Genomic DNA, 18,287 nt, shown 5'->3' with positions numbered 1-18,287 from the left:
AGGGTCTGTACTATCCTGGAAACTCCTTGGAAGTCATTTAATTTTAAAGCCACATGGAAAATTCTGGAAAAGTCCTTGAAAATTAAATTGAGATCTGGAAAATCTATAATCCACCTACAGTTGTCAAAAATGACAAGATGATCAGTCATATTGTAAAATGATATGTAAAACGATGTCTATAAAAACTATATATATTGTAGAATTTTTTTGTAAATTGTATGTGGAGCCCACAAAGTCCTAGAAAATTGCTGAGAAATTCATTGAAAGTCGTTGAATTTTAAATTAGTGTTGCCATCCACATAATAGGGGCATAAACACAGTGACTGACTGCACACACAATGGAAAATTTGTGAAGGTATAAAGTTTATAAAATAGGCAAAGAGGAACTGGGAGTTGAAAAAACTTACCTGTGTCTTTGTTTCTTCCTTTCAGTTTGAAGCAGCATGGGCTTTAACTAATATTGCTTCAGGCACAACGTTACAAACTGGTGTCGTCATAGAGGCAGGAGCTGTGCCCATCTTTATACAACTGCTGGGTTCAGAGTATGAAGATGTGCAGGAACAGGTGAGTTACAACTTTTGATATGTTGACAAGTTGAAACCTGTGCATCTCATTATTTGAAATGGCCCTGTAGAAACACTGCTTCTCATTGGTTGGGAAAAGAAGAAGCCTTCTCATTGGTTGGAAGTTGCAAAGTAGAAATTCTGTGTCTTATCAGTTGGAATCTGTCATGTAACAGATTAGGCACTATATACCTCATTGGCTCATCTTGGAAAAAACTGAAGTGCATGTTGCTTGAACTATATACGCTGAGCCAATGTGCAGTGGCTTGGAAGCTTGCAGGTGATTAGCTCTTTTGAAATGATTCATTAAAATGAATTATATTCAGCAACCAATAAGCTACAAGCTTCCAGGACACTGCACATGGCCAGTATAAGTGTTTTGCAGATTTATTTCAGAAATCTGAACTCAAGTAATATTTCCTACGTTTCAAATTATTTCTACAAATGCATTACAACACATCATTTCTTTCACTGTTACTGAAGTATTTATTGTTATACAGGCAAAATTTTCATGTTTTCTACAATGTAGCATGCCATACATAAATGAATAGATGAGGTGTGAAAAGGTATTTCTGACATAAATACATGTTTCTCTATCTCCATAGGCTGTGTGGGCCCTAGGTAATATTGCAGGAGATAGCCCCGATTCCAGGGACTATGTCTTAGATTGCGGTATTTTAGTTCCACTTCTGCAGCTTCTTACAAAATCAAGTAGACTTTCAATGACTAGGAATGCCGTGTGGGCACTATCGAATCTCTGTCGAGGCAAGAACCCACCGCCAGACTTTGCCAAAGTGTCCCCATGCCTGCCTGTCCTGTCCAGGCTGCTCTTCAGCAATGATGCAGATGTTCTAGCTGATGCATGCTGGGCACTCTCCTATCTCTCCGATGGACCTAATGAAAAAATCCAAGCTGTGATTGACAGTGGTGTCTGCAGGAGACTAGTGGAACTTCTCATGTAAGTAAACTTTCCAGGCCTTCTTTCCTTTGGATTCATACCTGTGTATTGTTTGGATATATCTAATGCTTGAAACTCAACTTATTAGTCATTTATGAGAAATTTTGTAGATGAGTATTGTTCAGATGGTGTTCAAGTCTGTTGAGAATGAGTCATTACCAGTGTAGAACATTTATGTAGTTTATGATTATCCTCTCTATGATGATTGAAAATATTGTAACCATTGTCTAGTACAGGTGGACTGCTTTTGCAAGAGTTCTTCTGGAGATAACCAATTTTTAGCTCACATTTGGTGTACCAATGTGAGGTTATCGTATAAGCTGAATCAGTTCATTTGCATCTGATTTGCATGTCTGTATGTCTGTATATTTGTGGGTATGTGCGGATGTATGTCTGTCACACACAAAGGCTCCCATACCGCCAAAGCTACCATCTCAGTATTTGGTGTATAGGTAGATGTAGGGGTTGAGATGTGAATTTGTTCAAATGAACACATCAGTGTCAAAAATGTGCAAATGAGGTAAGAAAAAGTGAAATCCTGCAAATGTGCAGGAGGCATGCCAGTGAGAAACAGGCAAACTCCACTGATCTTGACTCATTTCCTGTATGTTTATGAACTGTTACATATTAACAGACCAGCTGCAACCATAGACAGTAGATGGGGGAAGACCGTTTATACTAAACTAAGAGGGGCTTGTTTCTGCTATGCATGTTGCTAAAGTTGACCTCCAGTACCTAAAGTTAGACCTTAATTACTTTTGTCATTCTTGTTTTCTGGTTTAAATATTCTTGTTGTTTTTCTGGTTGTACTGTGCAGAAATCATTGCCATAACATCAACGTAGAATTTTCCTCCACTGAACAGATAGAAACAACATTTATTGTTGATCATTGGTAACCCATACTGGTATATACCAATTCTGATCAAATTTGAGCGACACCTTATAATTGCGGTATTTTTGAGATTTTATGATTTCTGTTAATGCACACGAACATAAGAAAATTTTTTTCATGAACATTCCTTGCTGATAAGCTTCTTGTATCGTGATATAAAAAATGTTTGTATTGAAAATAGTTGTGTCATGTTTCATTACCATCTGCAGTTTGTGTATCAAAGAGTTTGTTGAACCTGCAATGAAATGTTTCACCATTTTACAGGCACACAAGTAAAAGTGTTGTATCATCGGCCCTCAGAGCTGTAGGTAATATAGTTACAGGTGATGATGTTCAAACGCAGGTAAGCCTTGCCAAATACAATCGATTTTGAAACCAAGTTTTTTATATCATTGCTGAGGAAGATGAAATTAAATGTTTGTCCCGAAGTGGATTGTGACAGTGAGGTGAAACTTGATAAAGCAGGTTTTTGAATTATCTTCATTCAAATGTGAATCTAGTTGTGATGAAATCAGTGTTATATGTGTTGACCCTTTACTGGCCAAGGTGAATCTTTTGGAAATCTTCATTCTGCCCCAGTCTTCACAAAAATATTATAAAATTGTGTAAAATGTGTAAACCGACAGCTGAATTACTAATTACATAGCAGAACAAAACCTGTAAAAAATACTTTTACAAGTTTATTTTGAATTTGGTACACCCCCACTGGGTAGTATTATGTGCCTCTGAAAATTTTATTCATCTTGAATTCAAATGTTTTTACTCAAAAAAGAATTTTAAGATGCAAGGCACAGAAGTCTTATGTGAATATTTTCTTAGGAATGTCCAACAGACAAGTGCTTGAGATAGATGAAAATGTTGGAAAAGATTCAACAGCAGTTTAGAGAAGGATGATGGTGAAATGACTGGTCTATTCATGTTCCTAATGCAGATACTCTTGTTAATCCTAGGTAATTCTCAACTGTGGGGCTCTACCATGCTTGCTTCATCTTCTGAGCAGCCACAAGGAATCTATCCGGAAAGAGGCATGCTGGACGATTTCAAACATCACAGCTGGAAACAGAGCCCAGATTCAGGTCAGTGACCGACATACTGTAGATTCTGGTAACATTTTTAGTTTTGAAGCTATTAACCTAATTACTGTCTATAAAGTTTTCAACTCTTTGAGGAACAGTCAGCTTCAATGAAAAGATATTCGTACCAATATTCATGCACATACCAATGATGCTATAGGAATACATTACCCTCAATCAAAACTGTTTGGTTGAACATAAACACATGCAGTAGTTGTATCTGTGTCTGTGGAAGTAGATATGTGATATGACATGCACATCAGATCTAGCAGATAACATGGTTTGACTTTTAATAGCATCATACGATCCTACTCAATATAGCAAAAGCTGTTTTTGAAAGTTGGTGAGTTTGTGCATGGAGAAAGTTTATATACCTTAATTTTATCATAATAAATTTTGAAATCAGTTTGAAATCAATATCAATAATACTTCCTAAAAGCTTCAAGATTTCATAATTGAAAATTCAACGGCCAAGTCTTGATCAATTTTAATTTCAAATTCCATTAAAAGTTAACTTATGTCATAACTTCAAAGGCAGACATCTTTTGGATGTGAAAAAATTCATGATATTTGTTTATGTATCCAAAAGACAAACTGTGAAATGTTAGAAACTGAGACAAAACGTTCCGTCTTTGTACAGGACATATCAATTTATGTTCTTGCTATCATCTTATGCCAGACATGTGAAAAACTAGTGTTTCAGTAGTCAGTCTGGATAAGTGAGTACTGTTTGAGTGTTCAAATTCAATAAGTTTGAAAGGTACCCTTTCACCCCTATTTCAATATATACAGGTCCACATTCACCATTGAAAATAATGGAGTAAGGCCAAACCATAGTGGTAAAGGGTTTCTAGTCTTGCATCATTTACAGTATTTATTAAAAACAATAGTCATGCTGGTAATCTAACTGCTACTTCCACAGGGACACAGCTAATGCAAAGAACACTGATAGTGATCTCATCATATCAGGAAATAAATTACCAGGTCTCTGATAAAAACCATTTACAGAAAGAAGAACTATCTGCTACCACAGTGATATCACAGGCAGTGGTACTGACATACTCAGAATTGACAAGCGTACCCTGCTGACGTGCTGCAATCTGTTGAGATTGTGCCAAAATTTCAAATTCAGCTGAAATCCAAACAAAGTCACTGAATTGTGTTATTTATATAAAATCAGTTATTGTTTTTCATATGATCCAACTCATAATGATACACAGTTGTTGTGTAAACATTGGCAATGACTGGTTCTCCGCAGATAAATATCACACTTAATACTGTGTAGGCATTGTTACAAGTTAATAATGACATTCTGTTTGCAGGCTGTGATTGACTCAAACATCATACCAGTGTTGATTGACATCCTTGGAAAAGCCGAGTTCAAAACCAGGAAGGAAGCTGCCTGGGCGATAACCAATGCCTTGTCAGGCGGTACGCCAGAACAAATCAAGTAAGATTTCAAACTTTATTTGAAATCCTTCTTTCCTATCAGCCAAAAGAATACAAAGACTGTAAATATAATATCTATACCACCAGGCTATGACGTGTTAATTCCAAATCTTAATGTGGGACATTTTGCTGTGTTTTACAGTTGTAGCTCTTGACCAGTGGACTTTGTACTGAAATTAGTGTTTATGTTTTTAGGGTAATTGTGCTACATATAAAAAGCATATGATTAATATAGTTGTTACAGCTTCATTGTTTGTCAGACAGAAATAACAGCACAGATCTATAAATTATGATTGTTCAAAGATGATAATGATTTTATTTTTGTCTTTTCCTTCAACTTTATTTCTGTACTCTTGATGTCATCACATCATGTAGGATGAAAGCCTTGAAAACAGTTTAATATTTTCTTCACCAACTTCAACCTGTTCACCCCGAATTCCCCGTAAACAGGTCCACAATCATCTGATAACAATGACCTTGGGCCCAACCATGGTGGTGAAAGGGTTAAACTAATTTGCCTTTGAAATCAAGGGGAAAACTTAGGTGTGATTGAAGTGATTTTGTTATTTAAACCAGAATACTAAATAAAGTGTCATTGTTATGTGCATTCAAGAATGGCCTTTTGTTAAATCTTGTATGAAAAAAATCTGATTGTCATTCATCTGTCTTGTTTCTGAAACTAAAAATGTATGAAAAATGCATCAAAACAAAAAGCAAACATGAACAAAGATTTAACTTTTATGACAAATGTGTTGTTTGCAATGTGCCTGAACCTGTGTGTTTCCCAGAGTTGAAATGCACAGATCTTTACTACATTATCAACCCATATCCTGCCAAGTTCATATGTCACCATCAGGCCAAATTGGTTAAAACCAGTGAGGCATAACAGGTCCTTGTTGCATTTTAACAAAAACTTGAATATCAATTTGAAGGCCCAAATACCTACATACTGTAGTAAATTACAAAGTCAAGTATGTGAAAATATGTATAGATTTGGCTTAATACCACTTTTTACTGACTTAGCCCAAAGGCAAGTGATGCAGTCTGGCAGGATTTGGGTTAAAAAAAAAGTATGGATAATATTTACCCTTCCACCCCCATATCCCAGTCTAGGGATCCAAATTTACAGTAGAAAACGATGGGGTTTGTTCTAAACTTGATCATAAAAGAGTTAAAACAGCATGATGCATAGAATACATTTCAGGACAAGGAAGCAAAACAGAAGAAAACCAGAGAAAAGTAGTAATATTGCAACAACAGCTGTGCATGCAACAACAAAATTTGTCCAAATTTCAGGCAACGGTGTCCAATGTCATAGGCGTGCAGCTATATTTAGAAACAAACCTGAAATCACACTCAGCACTATTCATGTAATTCTCATTTTTGCCATTGATAGATTTATCATAGACCAGGGAGCAGTTCAGCCATTGTGTGATTTACTGACTGTCATGGATTCAAAGATTGTTCAAGTGGCTCTCAATGGACTTGAAAGCATCCTGAGACTTGGAGAACAGCAGTCCAAAGTCATCGGTGGAGTCAATCCGTATGCAGTCATGATTGAAGAATGTTATGGTGAGACTAGCTGATTACATTGAGTAACCTTTGACTCCCACAGTCAATGTTTAGGCCTTTATGACACATAACCCGGTCGATTTTTTTTTTCAGGTTTTTGCCAAAATTTTGATAAAATACGGTAACCAATGAACTTTGATGTCCATTTGGTCCAAAATAATAAAAAAATACCAAAAAAATCAAAAAAATGGCTGAAATTTTACACTAAATATTAGGGGTGGGATTAAAGCACTCAAGGGGTTTAATTGACTGTTCTCAATACACTTATATGCTCAAAAATGTTGCAAGTTTCTTGCTCTAAATCAATACCAATTTCACATTGTTTGGTTTACTGTGTCATCCATATTTCCGGTTTGAAAATAATTTGTTTCAAGGGAGTTAAATATGTGCATAATTACTCATGCAATGAACTTGTTACAGTAACAAGTAGAAATTTCAAATTTGAAGATTTGAAATTTTGATTTCAAAATTTTAGAATTTTGAATTCAAATTTTTCAGAGCTGTACTCTTGAGGTCCAGTATTTTCAAACCTTGCACATAATTCTATGGTAATAATGCTCACTAAAAATGTCTAAGTAGGTATTCGCAGTACTGTAGGTTAGTAACTGGTCATAGCTTTGAAGCATGGAAATGAAAACTAAATATTAAGCATATTCAGAATGTTATGCAGAAAATTGCTAGTCTGAAGAGCACTCAATGTCAGTAGTATTTCCTATTTTGTGCTAATAAATTTACTCTAACCTGTTCACCCCGATTCCCTGTGAACAGGTCCACAATCTCAATTGATAGCAATGGGTTTGGACCAAACCATGATGGTGAAAGGGTTAACTGATTGATTTATATTCCCTGACTGCAGGATTGGACAAGATAGAATTCCTTCAGAGTCATGAGAACCAAGATATCTATCAGAAGGCGTTTGACATCATTGAACACTTCTTCGGCTCCGAAGAAGAAGATGCAAAGATCGCACCACAGGTTGACCAGAACGCCGAGCAGTTTCAATTCGGAGCGCAGGAAAATGCACCTATGGGAGGATTCCAGTTCTAGAAGACTCAAGTAATGCTTACTGACCTTTTTAACCTGTAACCACAACCCCCTCCACCATGCTACAGAGAAATAACCACCTAATACTTAGATCACAGATGACAAGAACGCCATCAAGCCATCTTCAGATGTAAACTTGCTCTTCACTCGCAGGGAAGTACAAACCCTAGCATCGTCATGAAGTATACTCTCTGTAGCACAAAGCAATCGTTGCCTCCTATTTTTGCTCATGTGCAAAAACCATTGTACTGACCAGATTTGTGCATGTATTGTACACTCTGTGTAAACGTACATTTATTTTCTGTCTTTGTCGTTTTATATCGCTGTAAATGTCATTCAAGAGAAGGAATGTGAGTCTACAGAACCCAATAGAGAAAAAATTGAAGATTTGAGATTGTCTTGCGTCATTTAAGATCGCTGATTATTTGGCAAAACATGACGAGATCGTTCAGTGATTTTATTGGTTTACAAATGTACGATTCAAAATTTAAGCTTCTACCCTCACAGCTGCATGAAAATTTGAAAATGTGTGCCTTCATAAATTTGAAAAAATATCCAAGCCAAGTCCATCTTTGATAACCCTGAAAAGTAGCATAATGTAATTGGATGATAAAGTGATCTAAATTTTTATGTCAGGTAGGTGCTATTCTCCTCTCCTTAAGAAAAATCCAATAGCAAAGTCTTATTTAGCAGTTCTGTGTTCCAGAAATACTGGAAATAAATCATCTTAAAATGATTTATATGCAGGGTTGGCAGAGTCTTATAGAAGATGAAAACTAATAAACACTTTCTAGAAATGGTGCTGATTCCAATAATGTCATTTGACTACTTATCACATCCAAAAAAAACATTTTCCCTGTTTCACAGAGTTTCCAGAATTTAAAATTGAATTTAACACTTGTGACATTATCAGAAGTCTCCCCATCAGCGAGCAAATAAATATTTTGCAAGATGCAGTGTAAGATAGAGCCCCTGCTTCCTCTCCTTTGCCAACCTCAGAATGGGAAACAAAAGGCTTGATTAAACGGATGACAGAAATCTCATTGGGTCAACTCAATTTATATTACCACTACCAACAATGTGTTCCTGCCCGTCTCACCCAAAGAATATTTGGCCAATCTTCTGTCTGAACACAATCAATTTTACATCAGAAGTTCTCCCATCATTATTCAAAATAGAACCCCTTAAGATTACTGTGATTTGTAAACTTGACAGCGATTTGTTCTTCAGTTTAGCCGGTCACCCTATCAAAAACTGACACTCCAGGACTGACACACACAGATACCAAATTATGTACTTACTGTACAGTCCAATTAGTTTAGCTGCCGGTAAAAAAAATTAACATTTTCTCTGGAAAGGAAAATGTCAGCTGCTTTCTTCATGTGTAGATATTTTTCCTAACACCTGGCACTACCAAAGCATCAATTATCAACTTATTAGGGACACAAGGGTTCGATTTAAGCTGACAGCGCAGAAAGAACAAAGTGATTCTCATAAGGTGGCCATCCAAATATTAGTGTGTGTTTAGATATCCTCTTTCATCTTCAAAAAGTTCCGTTATTATTCAAGAACAATGTCAAGCTTCATCATACCATCACAGTAATTTAAGAGGGGAAGTACGCACAAAGTCCCATAGTTACTTCTATAAACTTGCCAATGTAGTTAAAAAAGTCAACTTGTCGTTGCTTTTTTAACAGAATCCTGAATGGGCAGGTGATCGGGAGGGCGCTATGGGAGAAAATGTCAACAACATACCCTTTCATCACTTAAAAGTAGAGAAAATAGTTGCAATGGTGTAAAGTGTCATTCATAATGAAATGGATTCCGATAACAGACACAATAACCATCTTTTAATCCAACCACCAGTACATCTTGTAACTCTATAATCTGTAGTCTAGCTCCATACTGAGGTTGATGGTACCCCTTTACAAATAATTTCAAGAGAGACTCAAACCAAACAGGCTAAACTTATAATTTTTCGTTCTAAGATATTCGGAGAACCGTACTTTCCATCATTGAGGAAACTGTACCCAGGTAGAGTGCTTCATGTACTGACATCAGCCTAATCGATGGAATAATATTACTCTTAACAGCTTATCCTGAACAACTTCAGGCTGTTTTGTTTGTCAGTAATAATCTGTGTAGTATACAGGGATTGTGTACCAAATTCAAATGATACAAGGCACGAGAATCTAAAAGAAAATCTGGAATAAAAAATAGAAAAAAAAACAGCAAAAGTTTAAAAAAAAATGCAATTTGAACAAGTTTCATCTAGCAAGTATAGCTTAATTTTGAGAAGCCTTTTCTTGTATGATTTGAGGTAACATGAAAATCAAGTTTTGCTTGAACCTTGCGACACCACTTCTTGAATTGTTTACCTTGACTATCAGCCTGAGATATTTTTCACATCAGAGTTTGTGTACTTTGAGTGCCTATGGCGATCTCATTGGGTTCATTACAGCAACCAATGTCACATGTAACACTTTGGGTTTTAGCTCCCAGGTGCTATAGTAGCCCAGGAGCTATTGGAATCAGTCAGCATATGCCAACTTATATGTCTGTCTGTTTGTATGTATTTCTCTGTATGTTTCAAAAAGTCATTGTGTTGCACAGTCGTTTCGTGTTGTTGAGGGAGATATTATCAAAGAAATTTCACTGGATGCTGGCATTTGACTGTGTGTATTTCTCAAACCCATGCCTCCCTTTTCGTTTACATGTCATCGTTTGTTTCCCAGTTTATCATAAAGCAAGGTTCAAGCAAAATGAAAAAACCAAGACTTCTTATATCAAGCAGAAAATGCTGATGTGAATACTTGACACTTGGACCGCAAATTATTTCTGAATTTCAGAAATTAATTCTAAAACACAGAAATCTTATAAACAAAGTTATATAAACTGAAAAAAAATTCTGAATCAAAACTCTACTGTAATATGGTCAAAATTGATCCATTTTGGCAATTTGCATCAATAAATGTGTATGTAAAAAAATAGTGAAAAGACATGCATTGGCAGTAAACCAGAAGAAAAAAATCTGTTCAGTAATTCAGTATTATAGGTGATTTTTTCAGAGTCCAGGTGTCATTTATGTAGGGTGTTTGTTTATAATTGTAATATTTATAAGGAGTCATTGGTGTTTATGTGTATTAAGAGCTGTTGATCTGAAAAATAACTTGCTCATTAGTGAGTGAGAGGGATTCACATCCTGCTTGCATGAGAACAGAAGTGTAATAAACGTACAGAATCGATTTTCTACGCAGAAACTGAATGAAAGACAAAATCTCTCTGTGTCAAATTTAGAAATGCAGAAAAGAGATGCAAAAATAGAACTGTGTGAAACAACAGATATGTCTGTTTTCCATGTTGAAAATAATATTCTGGCAACTTAGTACACTACAAAGAACCAGCATATTAGGACATGAAGTGTAATTACCCACAAAAATGGTTGGGACATGTTGATAAGTGATAACACTCTAATGCCTGTAATAAAACCAGCCTACTTCAGATCAACAGCTCTTTCAACAAAAAAATATGAAAAAAAAATTATTAATAATTGTGTGCATTGTGGTATCTTGGTTAGAATACCATCTCCAATATAGGCCCCCAATGAAACTCCCTCCCACCACTCAGCTGGACCACCTCTCAATCAGATGAGTGCAAAGGTCAAAGTGCAAAGGTCACCAACCGGGCACAAGTATTTTCTCATTGAAACATAATGTTAATTTGATTATTTTACCCAAAACATGATTGGACCTCCGTTGAGGGTAAATAATTGTATGAATAATTGAAATATTCCTTGTGAGAGCTATACAGATATTTCTATCTGAGAAAGGTCAAGTTGAGTGACATGTGGGTTTGGAGACAAATTAGCATGATGATCGGCAATTACAGGATCAGGCTTACTTGGAACAGTCACTGTGGTGTGTTGCATGCAATTTGTAACCCCTTTCACCCCCAAATTTTTCTCAAGTCCTATTGTTTTGCGTAGGAAAGTTAGATCTCTACACAGTAAAATGGGGTGAAAGGAAAGTGCATGATATTGGCAAATAATTTTTCATTTGGAAAAAGGCAAATTTTAACATCCTTGACAACTCAACTTGATATGATCATTTCAATTCTAAGTATTTGATAGGCAGTAATTATTAAATTTAATATTTGGTGAAGTTTACTAACAAATTATAAAACAGTAAGTTACAAAAGTCTTTGGAAAACATCTTGGCAAAATTCATTTGTTCTATTAGTTTGCCTTCAGTTGGTCATTGCACCCAGTTTTATAATTGTGAAAACAATTTGATGATTTTCAATAATGGCAGCTTGTCATTTTTCAGTTGACTTTCATGAGTATTTTTACATTGCTGTTTTAACTTTTTTGTTAGTTTTTGTTGTCAAACTTATTGTAGTTTTTGTGAATTTGTTGAATTGATCTGATATTATTGCTGCCAATGCCCCACAGTGACTGTTCCTATTTTACAACCAGTAGTAATCAGAAAGAAATGCTTGATTGGCTTGTGTTGTCCAGCATTGAGAAATCAGTTGATTATCAGCCAATCACACAATGGCTTACATCGATTTGTGTTGTGCCAGTTTAACATAATCTCAGTTAATTTTCATTGAGTGTACATAAAACATACAGGTGTGGTTGTTAGTTAAAAAGGATGTACCAGTCACAGATATACTTTTAAGAAGTGACTGTCCCAGTTTTATGTAACATACTTTGTTTATAAGCCTCTTGTTTTAAGCATCTCACATCAGAATTTTTTCAGCCTAACAGCACCACCTGTAATGTAACGTTCACATGTGAAACCCAAGTGCTGATTGGCCAGCTGGTTTGTGACTAGGCAACATGCTGTGCAGCAGAGCCAATCGAGAAAACGGTGACATTTAAGCATTTCATTGGAGGCCTTTAATTATCACTTCATTCTAAGCACGCATACACACATAGCATACAGCAACCCACATGCATGCAAACATGCAGACAACCTCACACATACGCGCATACACGACACTGTGACATATTGACATTTACACATCGGTAGCGCGTGACACAAAGGGACAAAATTGTGCACCCTACCGAGACATGACATGGACTGCAGACAGGTCAACGTCCTCTGTATCTGTATGTGTGACGAAATCTAAAGTAAAATTTGAGGAAAAAAAATTTGAAACTTATGGGCCAAGTTTAAAGAATAACTCACAACCAGAAACTCCCCTTTCAAGGTGTCTGGCTGTTACATGCAGCAAATATGTGACAACTTGAAAACTGTCAAAGCTATGCAATCATCGTTCTGCCCGGTTCTTAAATAGTTTTAAAGTTTTCCACAAAAGTTTCAATGTTACATTTGAAAAAAAGATTGTTTGTAGATAAAAAATTGTCACCAGATGAGTATATATTGCAGATGTGGTCTTTTTGTGTACATTTGACTAATTTTATATGAATTTACCCCCTTCCAATGAAGGACTTAGCTAGATTTCAATGTTTACAATTTGGGCTGTTCCAAAGATGGGAAAGGGTAGGGGGGATGCTTTGTAAAATTACGTTGTTTTAGTGAGCCAGTTATGATCTGGTTGAAATTGAAATTTCTTTTCAAAACTAGCCAAACTGACACTGTCTTCAAACACACATTAACTGCTGATATTATACGAAGATGCCAAGAGTAACATCAAAACATCACTTACCAAAAAGTAATATTTTTTCCTTTTTCTTCAGAACTTTGTATTTTATATTTTGCAAAACCTGATGCGAGATATACTTCTACTACATGTTTTGTAATATCTTGCAACATGTCTTGAGATTGTCAGTTTGGTTGGTTGGTGGGGTAAAAGTTGCAAAACTTTTCTGTGTTTGTGTTCTCAGCTTCAAATGCTGTTCCAAAACTCTGGATAAGTTGATTTTTCCCTTCAAATACAGAGGTCACATGAGTGTTCACGGAGGCTTGTAGGTGAATTTGATACAGCAAAATATGCCAGGTCTATTTTTAGATATTGGTTGTTATACCTCAAATAGCTCTTTGCTTTGGTGAATTGCTTTCAGAGGGACTGTTAGTACCTGTTCATAACTATAGTGTAGTAAACAGCTTGTTCCAACAGCTGTGTTTTTATGTAGCAAGGATGGACATGTACACTTTTGAATTGGGTGTAAATGGCAGAACGAGAGCCAACCGTTTACTGCAAATCATGACTTTCATCAGCTCTTTCCACAAGTTTGTTTTGAGACACACACAACAAATGCTGATGTAACAGATAATGGATAAAGTTGTGTGTCAATTCTGTGATATGTCTCTTTATTTCATCTTTTGGTAACATTGGTAAAGATGCCAGGATTGAAACAGTGGCCCTTGCTTTTAAGTCTACCACTTGCATTGTGTTCAACATCTCATGATCATGTTCCTAAGATCTAAATTTTCACACTTTGTTTCCATGCAACTATATTATAGAATTGCTAGTTCTCAACACCAGTCGTTTCAATTCTGATCATAAAAACCCTGTCTTCTTCCCTTGCAAGTCTCCTATATCCTGTAATTTTCTCTCGCAAGCCTCCTGAAATTTTAATTCACCAAATCAATCATAAGTAAGTTTATGAAATATTGCTTCACTTTAACATGGATTACTGGCATATTGTATCACAGGTATAGAATCTGGAGATTCAGCCGTTTTGTCACACAACAGCAGCAAGTTGTATCAAACTGTTGATCTTTTCCAGATCCTCACCACAGGACAGGAAGTGGTTTATCATAATCAACCAGTCCAGGTCAAAAATTCTCACATATCAATCCAATCCTTTGTTAGTCAACTCTTTACAAAGGCATCACCCTTCATCGTATCAAATGCAATGGGTAAACCCAATATCATACAAAAACAATTTGCCGTACACAAGATCTGAATCTTTGTGGTTCTTCACCTCTGTTGAGAAGCCAGCTATCCTGACAGATGTGATGCAATTCTAGATATACTATGATAGAACTGTCTAAATTAAAATACAAATTTCTCTCTAAAAAAATTCCTCTAATATGAAAGGGATGTTGCAATACTATTTCTGTATATTTTTTTTGATGAATGCCTTTTTGTTGTGGTATATAAAACTGGGAGGAGGTTGTGTCCTGTTGTTGCAAGAGGTAAATGCCATCAAAGTGTCTGGAACAGAGGAATACTGATAAAAATGGAGGAAAATCTACTTTTGTATGATAAGCATACTATGTACAAAAAGTCAAATTTGATGTGTTCATATCTTGAGAGCTGACACATTTTGTTATGTCAGTGGATGGAATCTGGGCTATTGTTGAAAAAGATTCTACAGAGAGATTAGTTATTTCTACTGATGACATCTTCATCAATGGTTTGAAAACAGAGCTGTCGTGGTTGATAGTTCAAAGAAAATTTTGAATTATAAAAATTTCATCTGTGAACAAGTACAACATCTGTAAAAGTGGCAAGTGGCACAGTTCCATCAGTACAGGATTTCTCATTTTGAAATTCATGTCAGTTGACAAAATGAGAGCTGACTGACAGTGTTGTGTGTTTGAATTGCAATTTCCATGCCATCCATGCTTCAAATTTAACGGCCTGCCAAGTCCTGTTATCTTGTGGCGTTAGTCATCTTGCGTGGCAATTTCACCCTAACAGGCTTTGCTTTGAACAACTATACATACATATTCTCATTGCAGACACTTCAACAGCCTATACCCTTGCCCCAGGACACACCTCCATGGTGATAAATGCTTTCCATTCTTGATATCAGTACTGTATCTGATACCTGATTCACAGACTAGTGCCTGGTACTTGTCATGTATTTTGTACAACTTCTGCTCACAACACTTCGACAGGATTCATATTTCATGGTATTTTCTGTGTTGTGGTTTATTCAGTTCACCATTCTGAACAGCTTTACTGTAAGCCAAGCAAGGCAACTTGTGATGTGCACTGTTGAACATCCCAATCTCATATGCATCATGATCTCAGAAATGCTTTCATTTGAATTCACAGGGAGTCAGTCCTATTCCGATAAATATGGGATGAAAAGGTGACAAGATTGCATTGTTTTTGTGACATGTAGTTGTACATATTACATCCCAGGTATTTACATTGTTTAAACAATAATACTTAATTTTGGTTTACTATGTTCCGTGAAATGTAAAACCATTTTGACAATTTTGTAAAACAAAACTTTAGAATGCCTTTCAAATTAATCATAATTACCACAAGTCATCGGCCATCCAGCATGGTAAGTCTTTGGTCAAAGGTAACTCCTTGCTTGGGAAATTTGAAAAGTAAGAAAACGCAAAAATATCCCCATACAATAACATTATGATGTATGGTTAAGATGCACATTTTATATGGATTTTTCATTCTCTGTAAAAGATTGCTCTCAAACATTAGGACTTCACCACTGCAAAGCTTTCATGGGTAATTAAGTCTGGGGTAAACTTTGACCTTTTACTTACAGCAAGTTTGGTTGATGTTGTATTTTAAGATGCTAAGATTAACCTCATCTGTTATTTTTATTTTGAAATCCTTACATGCTGCAGTGTTTTCAGTCATGACCATATTTGTAGAAAAGAATTTTCAAGAGTAATTTTTTGAAACTATGGGGACAATTTTGTGCTGTGTACTGGAATTGGGTTTAATAGCTGTACTACAGTCCCTCCACAGGTGTGGGGGAATTGTGGCTGTATCTACTCTCAAATCATGTTGATTGTAAATTACAGAATACTCCAAATCTGCTTGTCTTTCCCCCCTTCAATTTGTGTTTTTTTCTTCTCCAAAACAACTCCAGAACACAGTTTTTGTATTGTCAAGCACGTTGATGCTGTTTTAGAATGCCGACTGCAGCTGCTTCTGTTGTCTATTAAAAAAAATATTGCTGACTCTTGACTAGAGGTTGCAGGCTAAGTTCAACTGCAGTTTAAGTATTGACTTCACAATCACCTTATTGTTCCACATCCATGATATTTACATGAAAACTACTTGAATTTTTTCAACAATTCCAAAAGCATACAACAATATTTGATGCTGACTTATGAAGGGCGGTGAAGAATTGAACCTGCTCACCCCTGTGTTCCAGGTGTTTTATCCTTGTTCCCAATGGCAAGGTTGAGTCGATGTAACAGATATAGGGGTGAGAGGGTTCTTCAGCTTGGTGACTTAGACGGATTATTGCCTCTGTGTAGGCATACTAGACTTCAACAAATGTGGACAGTGCAGGGAGCTTTGTCTAGTAATATTTCACATTTTGTAAGTCCTTTTTTTCGTTCTTCAGGTGTGTTCAGAAAAGTTTGCTTTCAATCTCTGCAAGGAACAGTGCAATTAAACAAATTGGGGTTTTAGGCCAATGTGTAGTGGCTCAGAAGGTTGCAGTTGATTGGTAGATTAAATAATTCACAGCCACTTTGAATCTAAGGCTATTCTATAGCTGATATGCTGTTTTGAAATGATTCCATAATGTCCACAACTGGTATATTCAGCCAACCAACAAGCTTTTTGAGATGCTGCACTTCGCTGGGGGGTTTCAATAACCTACACCACACAGCTCTTGTAATGACTTCCAGGTCAAAAGATTGAACTGTCATGGACAGGCTTTGGGAAACAAAAGATAATATCTCATAGGCTCAGGGAGTACCATATGGTAATTACGCATATATTAGGAAAGCTGCGGTTTGTAGTCTTTGTGACACTTTCAAGAAGGCACGGGATATGGGTCTGTTACTTTGAACTATAAGGTGGGTGGAATTTTTTAAGATGTCTCACGAAAATTACTCCAACAAACCATTCAAATTTATTTGGAGATATCAAACCCTGTCCATTCTGTCCACATTGGTTTAAGTACAGAGATGTAAATTTTTGTTGTTGTTGTTTGCCAAAACTGTACTTTGGCCCGATTTGTAAGTTATTTTTTTTTCTGTCCAAAAACTGAAATGCCAGGTATTCTAAAAAAAGTTTTTTTGGACAAATTTTTTTCCAAAAAGGATGTACTTTCTATGAAATGCTTTAAAATTTGACAAAAACTTTTCTATTTTTGCGACGAAACTTACGCCCCTGAAAGAGGGGTTTTATGACAGCGACTTCAAATATACACGTACACAAACTTACAAACACAAAAGACATACATGCTAGGTCATGTCATGCAATTGTGTGAAATTTTCTTTAGTCAATAAAGTTTTCTCCTAAAATCTGCTGGTGTGATTGTCTGTAAATGTTTTCTCATTTCATCCAATTGAGTTTTAGTATCCATGCTCAGCACTCAATGCTGCTAACTCTTAGTAACAACAGTCATAAGTGTCCAGAGACAATTTGCTTGTCCGAGAAAGTCTGTTTCTCTGAGGGGTTCCAGTTCACAGTGAATAGAGTAAATTTAGTGGACATAGTAAACCCAGTTCTCAATAACCCTGGAAATCCTACTACATTCCACAAGTTCCAGTGGATTTTATTGGATTGCATTTGACAAGTCATTTATTCAGTGTTGATAAATAGTTGTAAATAATATGGATGTCAGTTTTTTGAACTCAAAATTATTGAATTTTCACATGTCATATTTGGCTTTGTCAGTCATAATTTGACTTGACTAATATGTCAAAACAAATCAAATGAACAGAGTTTAACAAAATTAGAAGTTCTTAATACAATAATGGCATGCAGTTTATGGTAGGAGTCTTGAAACAAAAGATGTAGCGTACAGGAGTTTGACAAGTGGGTAAGTATATCCAGGAATCCTGCGTGGTATGCTACACCAATCTACACCAGTCTAC

The 18,287-nt window shown here is 36.0% G+C and overlaps 2 protein-coding genes across 3 annotated transcripts in view; one reads left to right on the top strand and one right to left on the bottom strand.

Moving 5' to 3' along the window:
- The window catches only part of LOC139142668 (importin subunit alpha-7-like), a 39,892-nt gene extending 22,181 nt beyond the window's left edge, over positions 1–17,711 (top strand). For both annotated transcript variants that reach the window (XM_070712720.1, XM_070712719.1), the window contains exons 6-12: positions 433–564; positions 1,169–1,521; positions 2,678–2,756; positions 3,364–3,489; positions 4,809–4,936; positions 6,332–6,507; positions 7,364–17,711. In XM_070712720.1, coding sequence (XP_070568821.1) covers positions 433–564; positions 1,169–1,521; positions 2,678–2,756; positions 3,364–3,489; positions 4,809–4,936; positions 6,332–6,507; positions 7,364–7,554 — 1,185 coding nt within the window. In that variant the 3' untranslated portion in view covers positions 7,555–17,711. The remainder of the gene's footprint in view (positions 1–432; positions 565–1,168; positions 1,522–2,677; positions 2,757–3,363; positions 3,490–4,808; positions 4,937–6,331; positions 6,508–7,363) is intronic.
- LOC139142671 (protein disulfide-isomerase 1-like) overlaps positions 1–18,287 on the bottom strand; it is a 272,131-nt gene that overhangs the window by 146,182 nt on the left and 107,662 nt on the right. The gene's annotated exons all lie outside the window — the stretch shown is intronic.

Source organism: Ptychodera flava, chromosome 10 (genome assembly GCF_041260155.1).
Source record: "Ptychodera flava strain L36383 chromosome 10, AS_Pfla_20210202, whole genome shotgun sequence".
In the NCBI taxonomy this organism is placed as follows: domain Eukaryota; kingdom Metazoa; phylum Hemichordata; class Enteropneusta; family Ptychoderidae; genus Ptychodera; species Ptychodera flava.
This window is presented reverse-complemented; position numbering and strand designations above follow the sequence as displayed.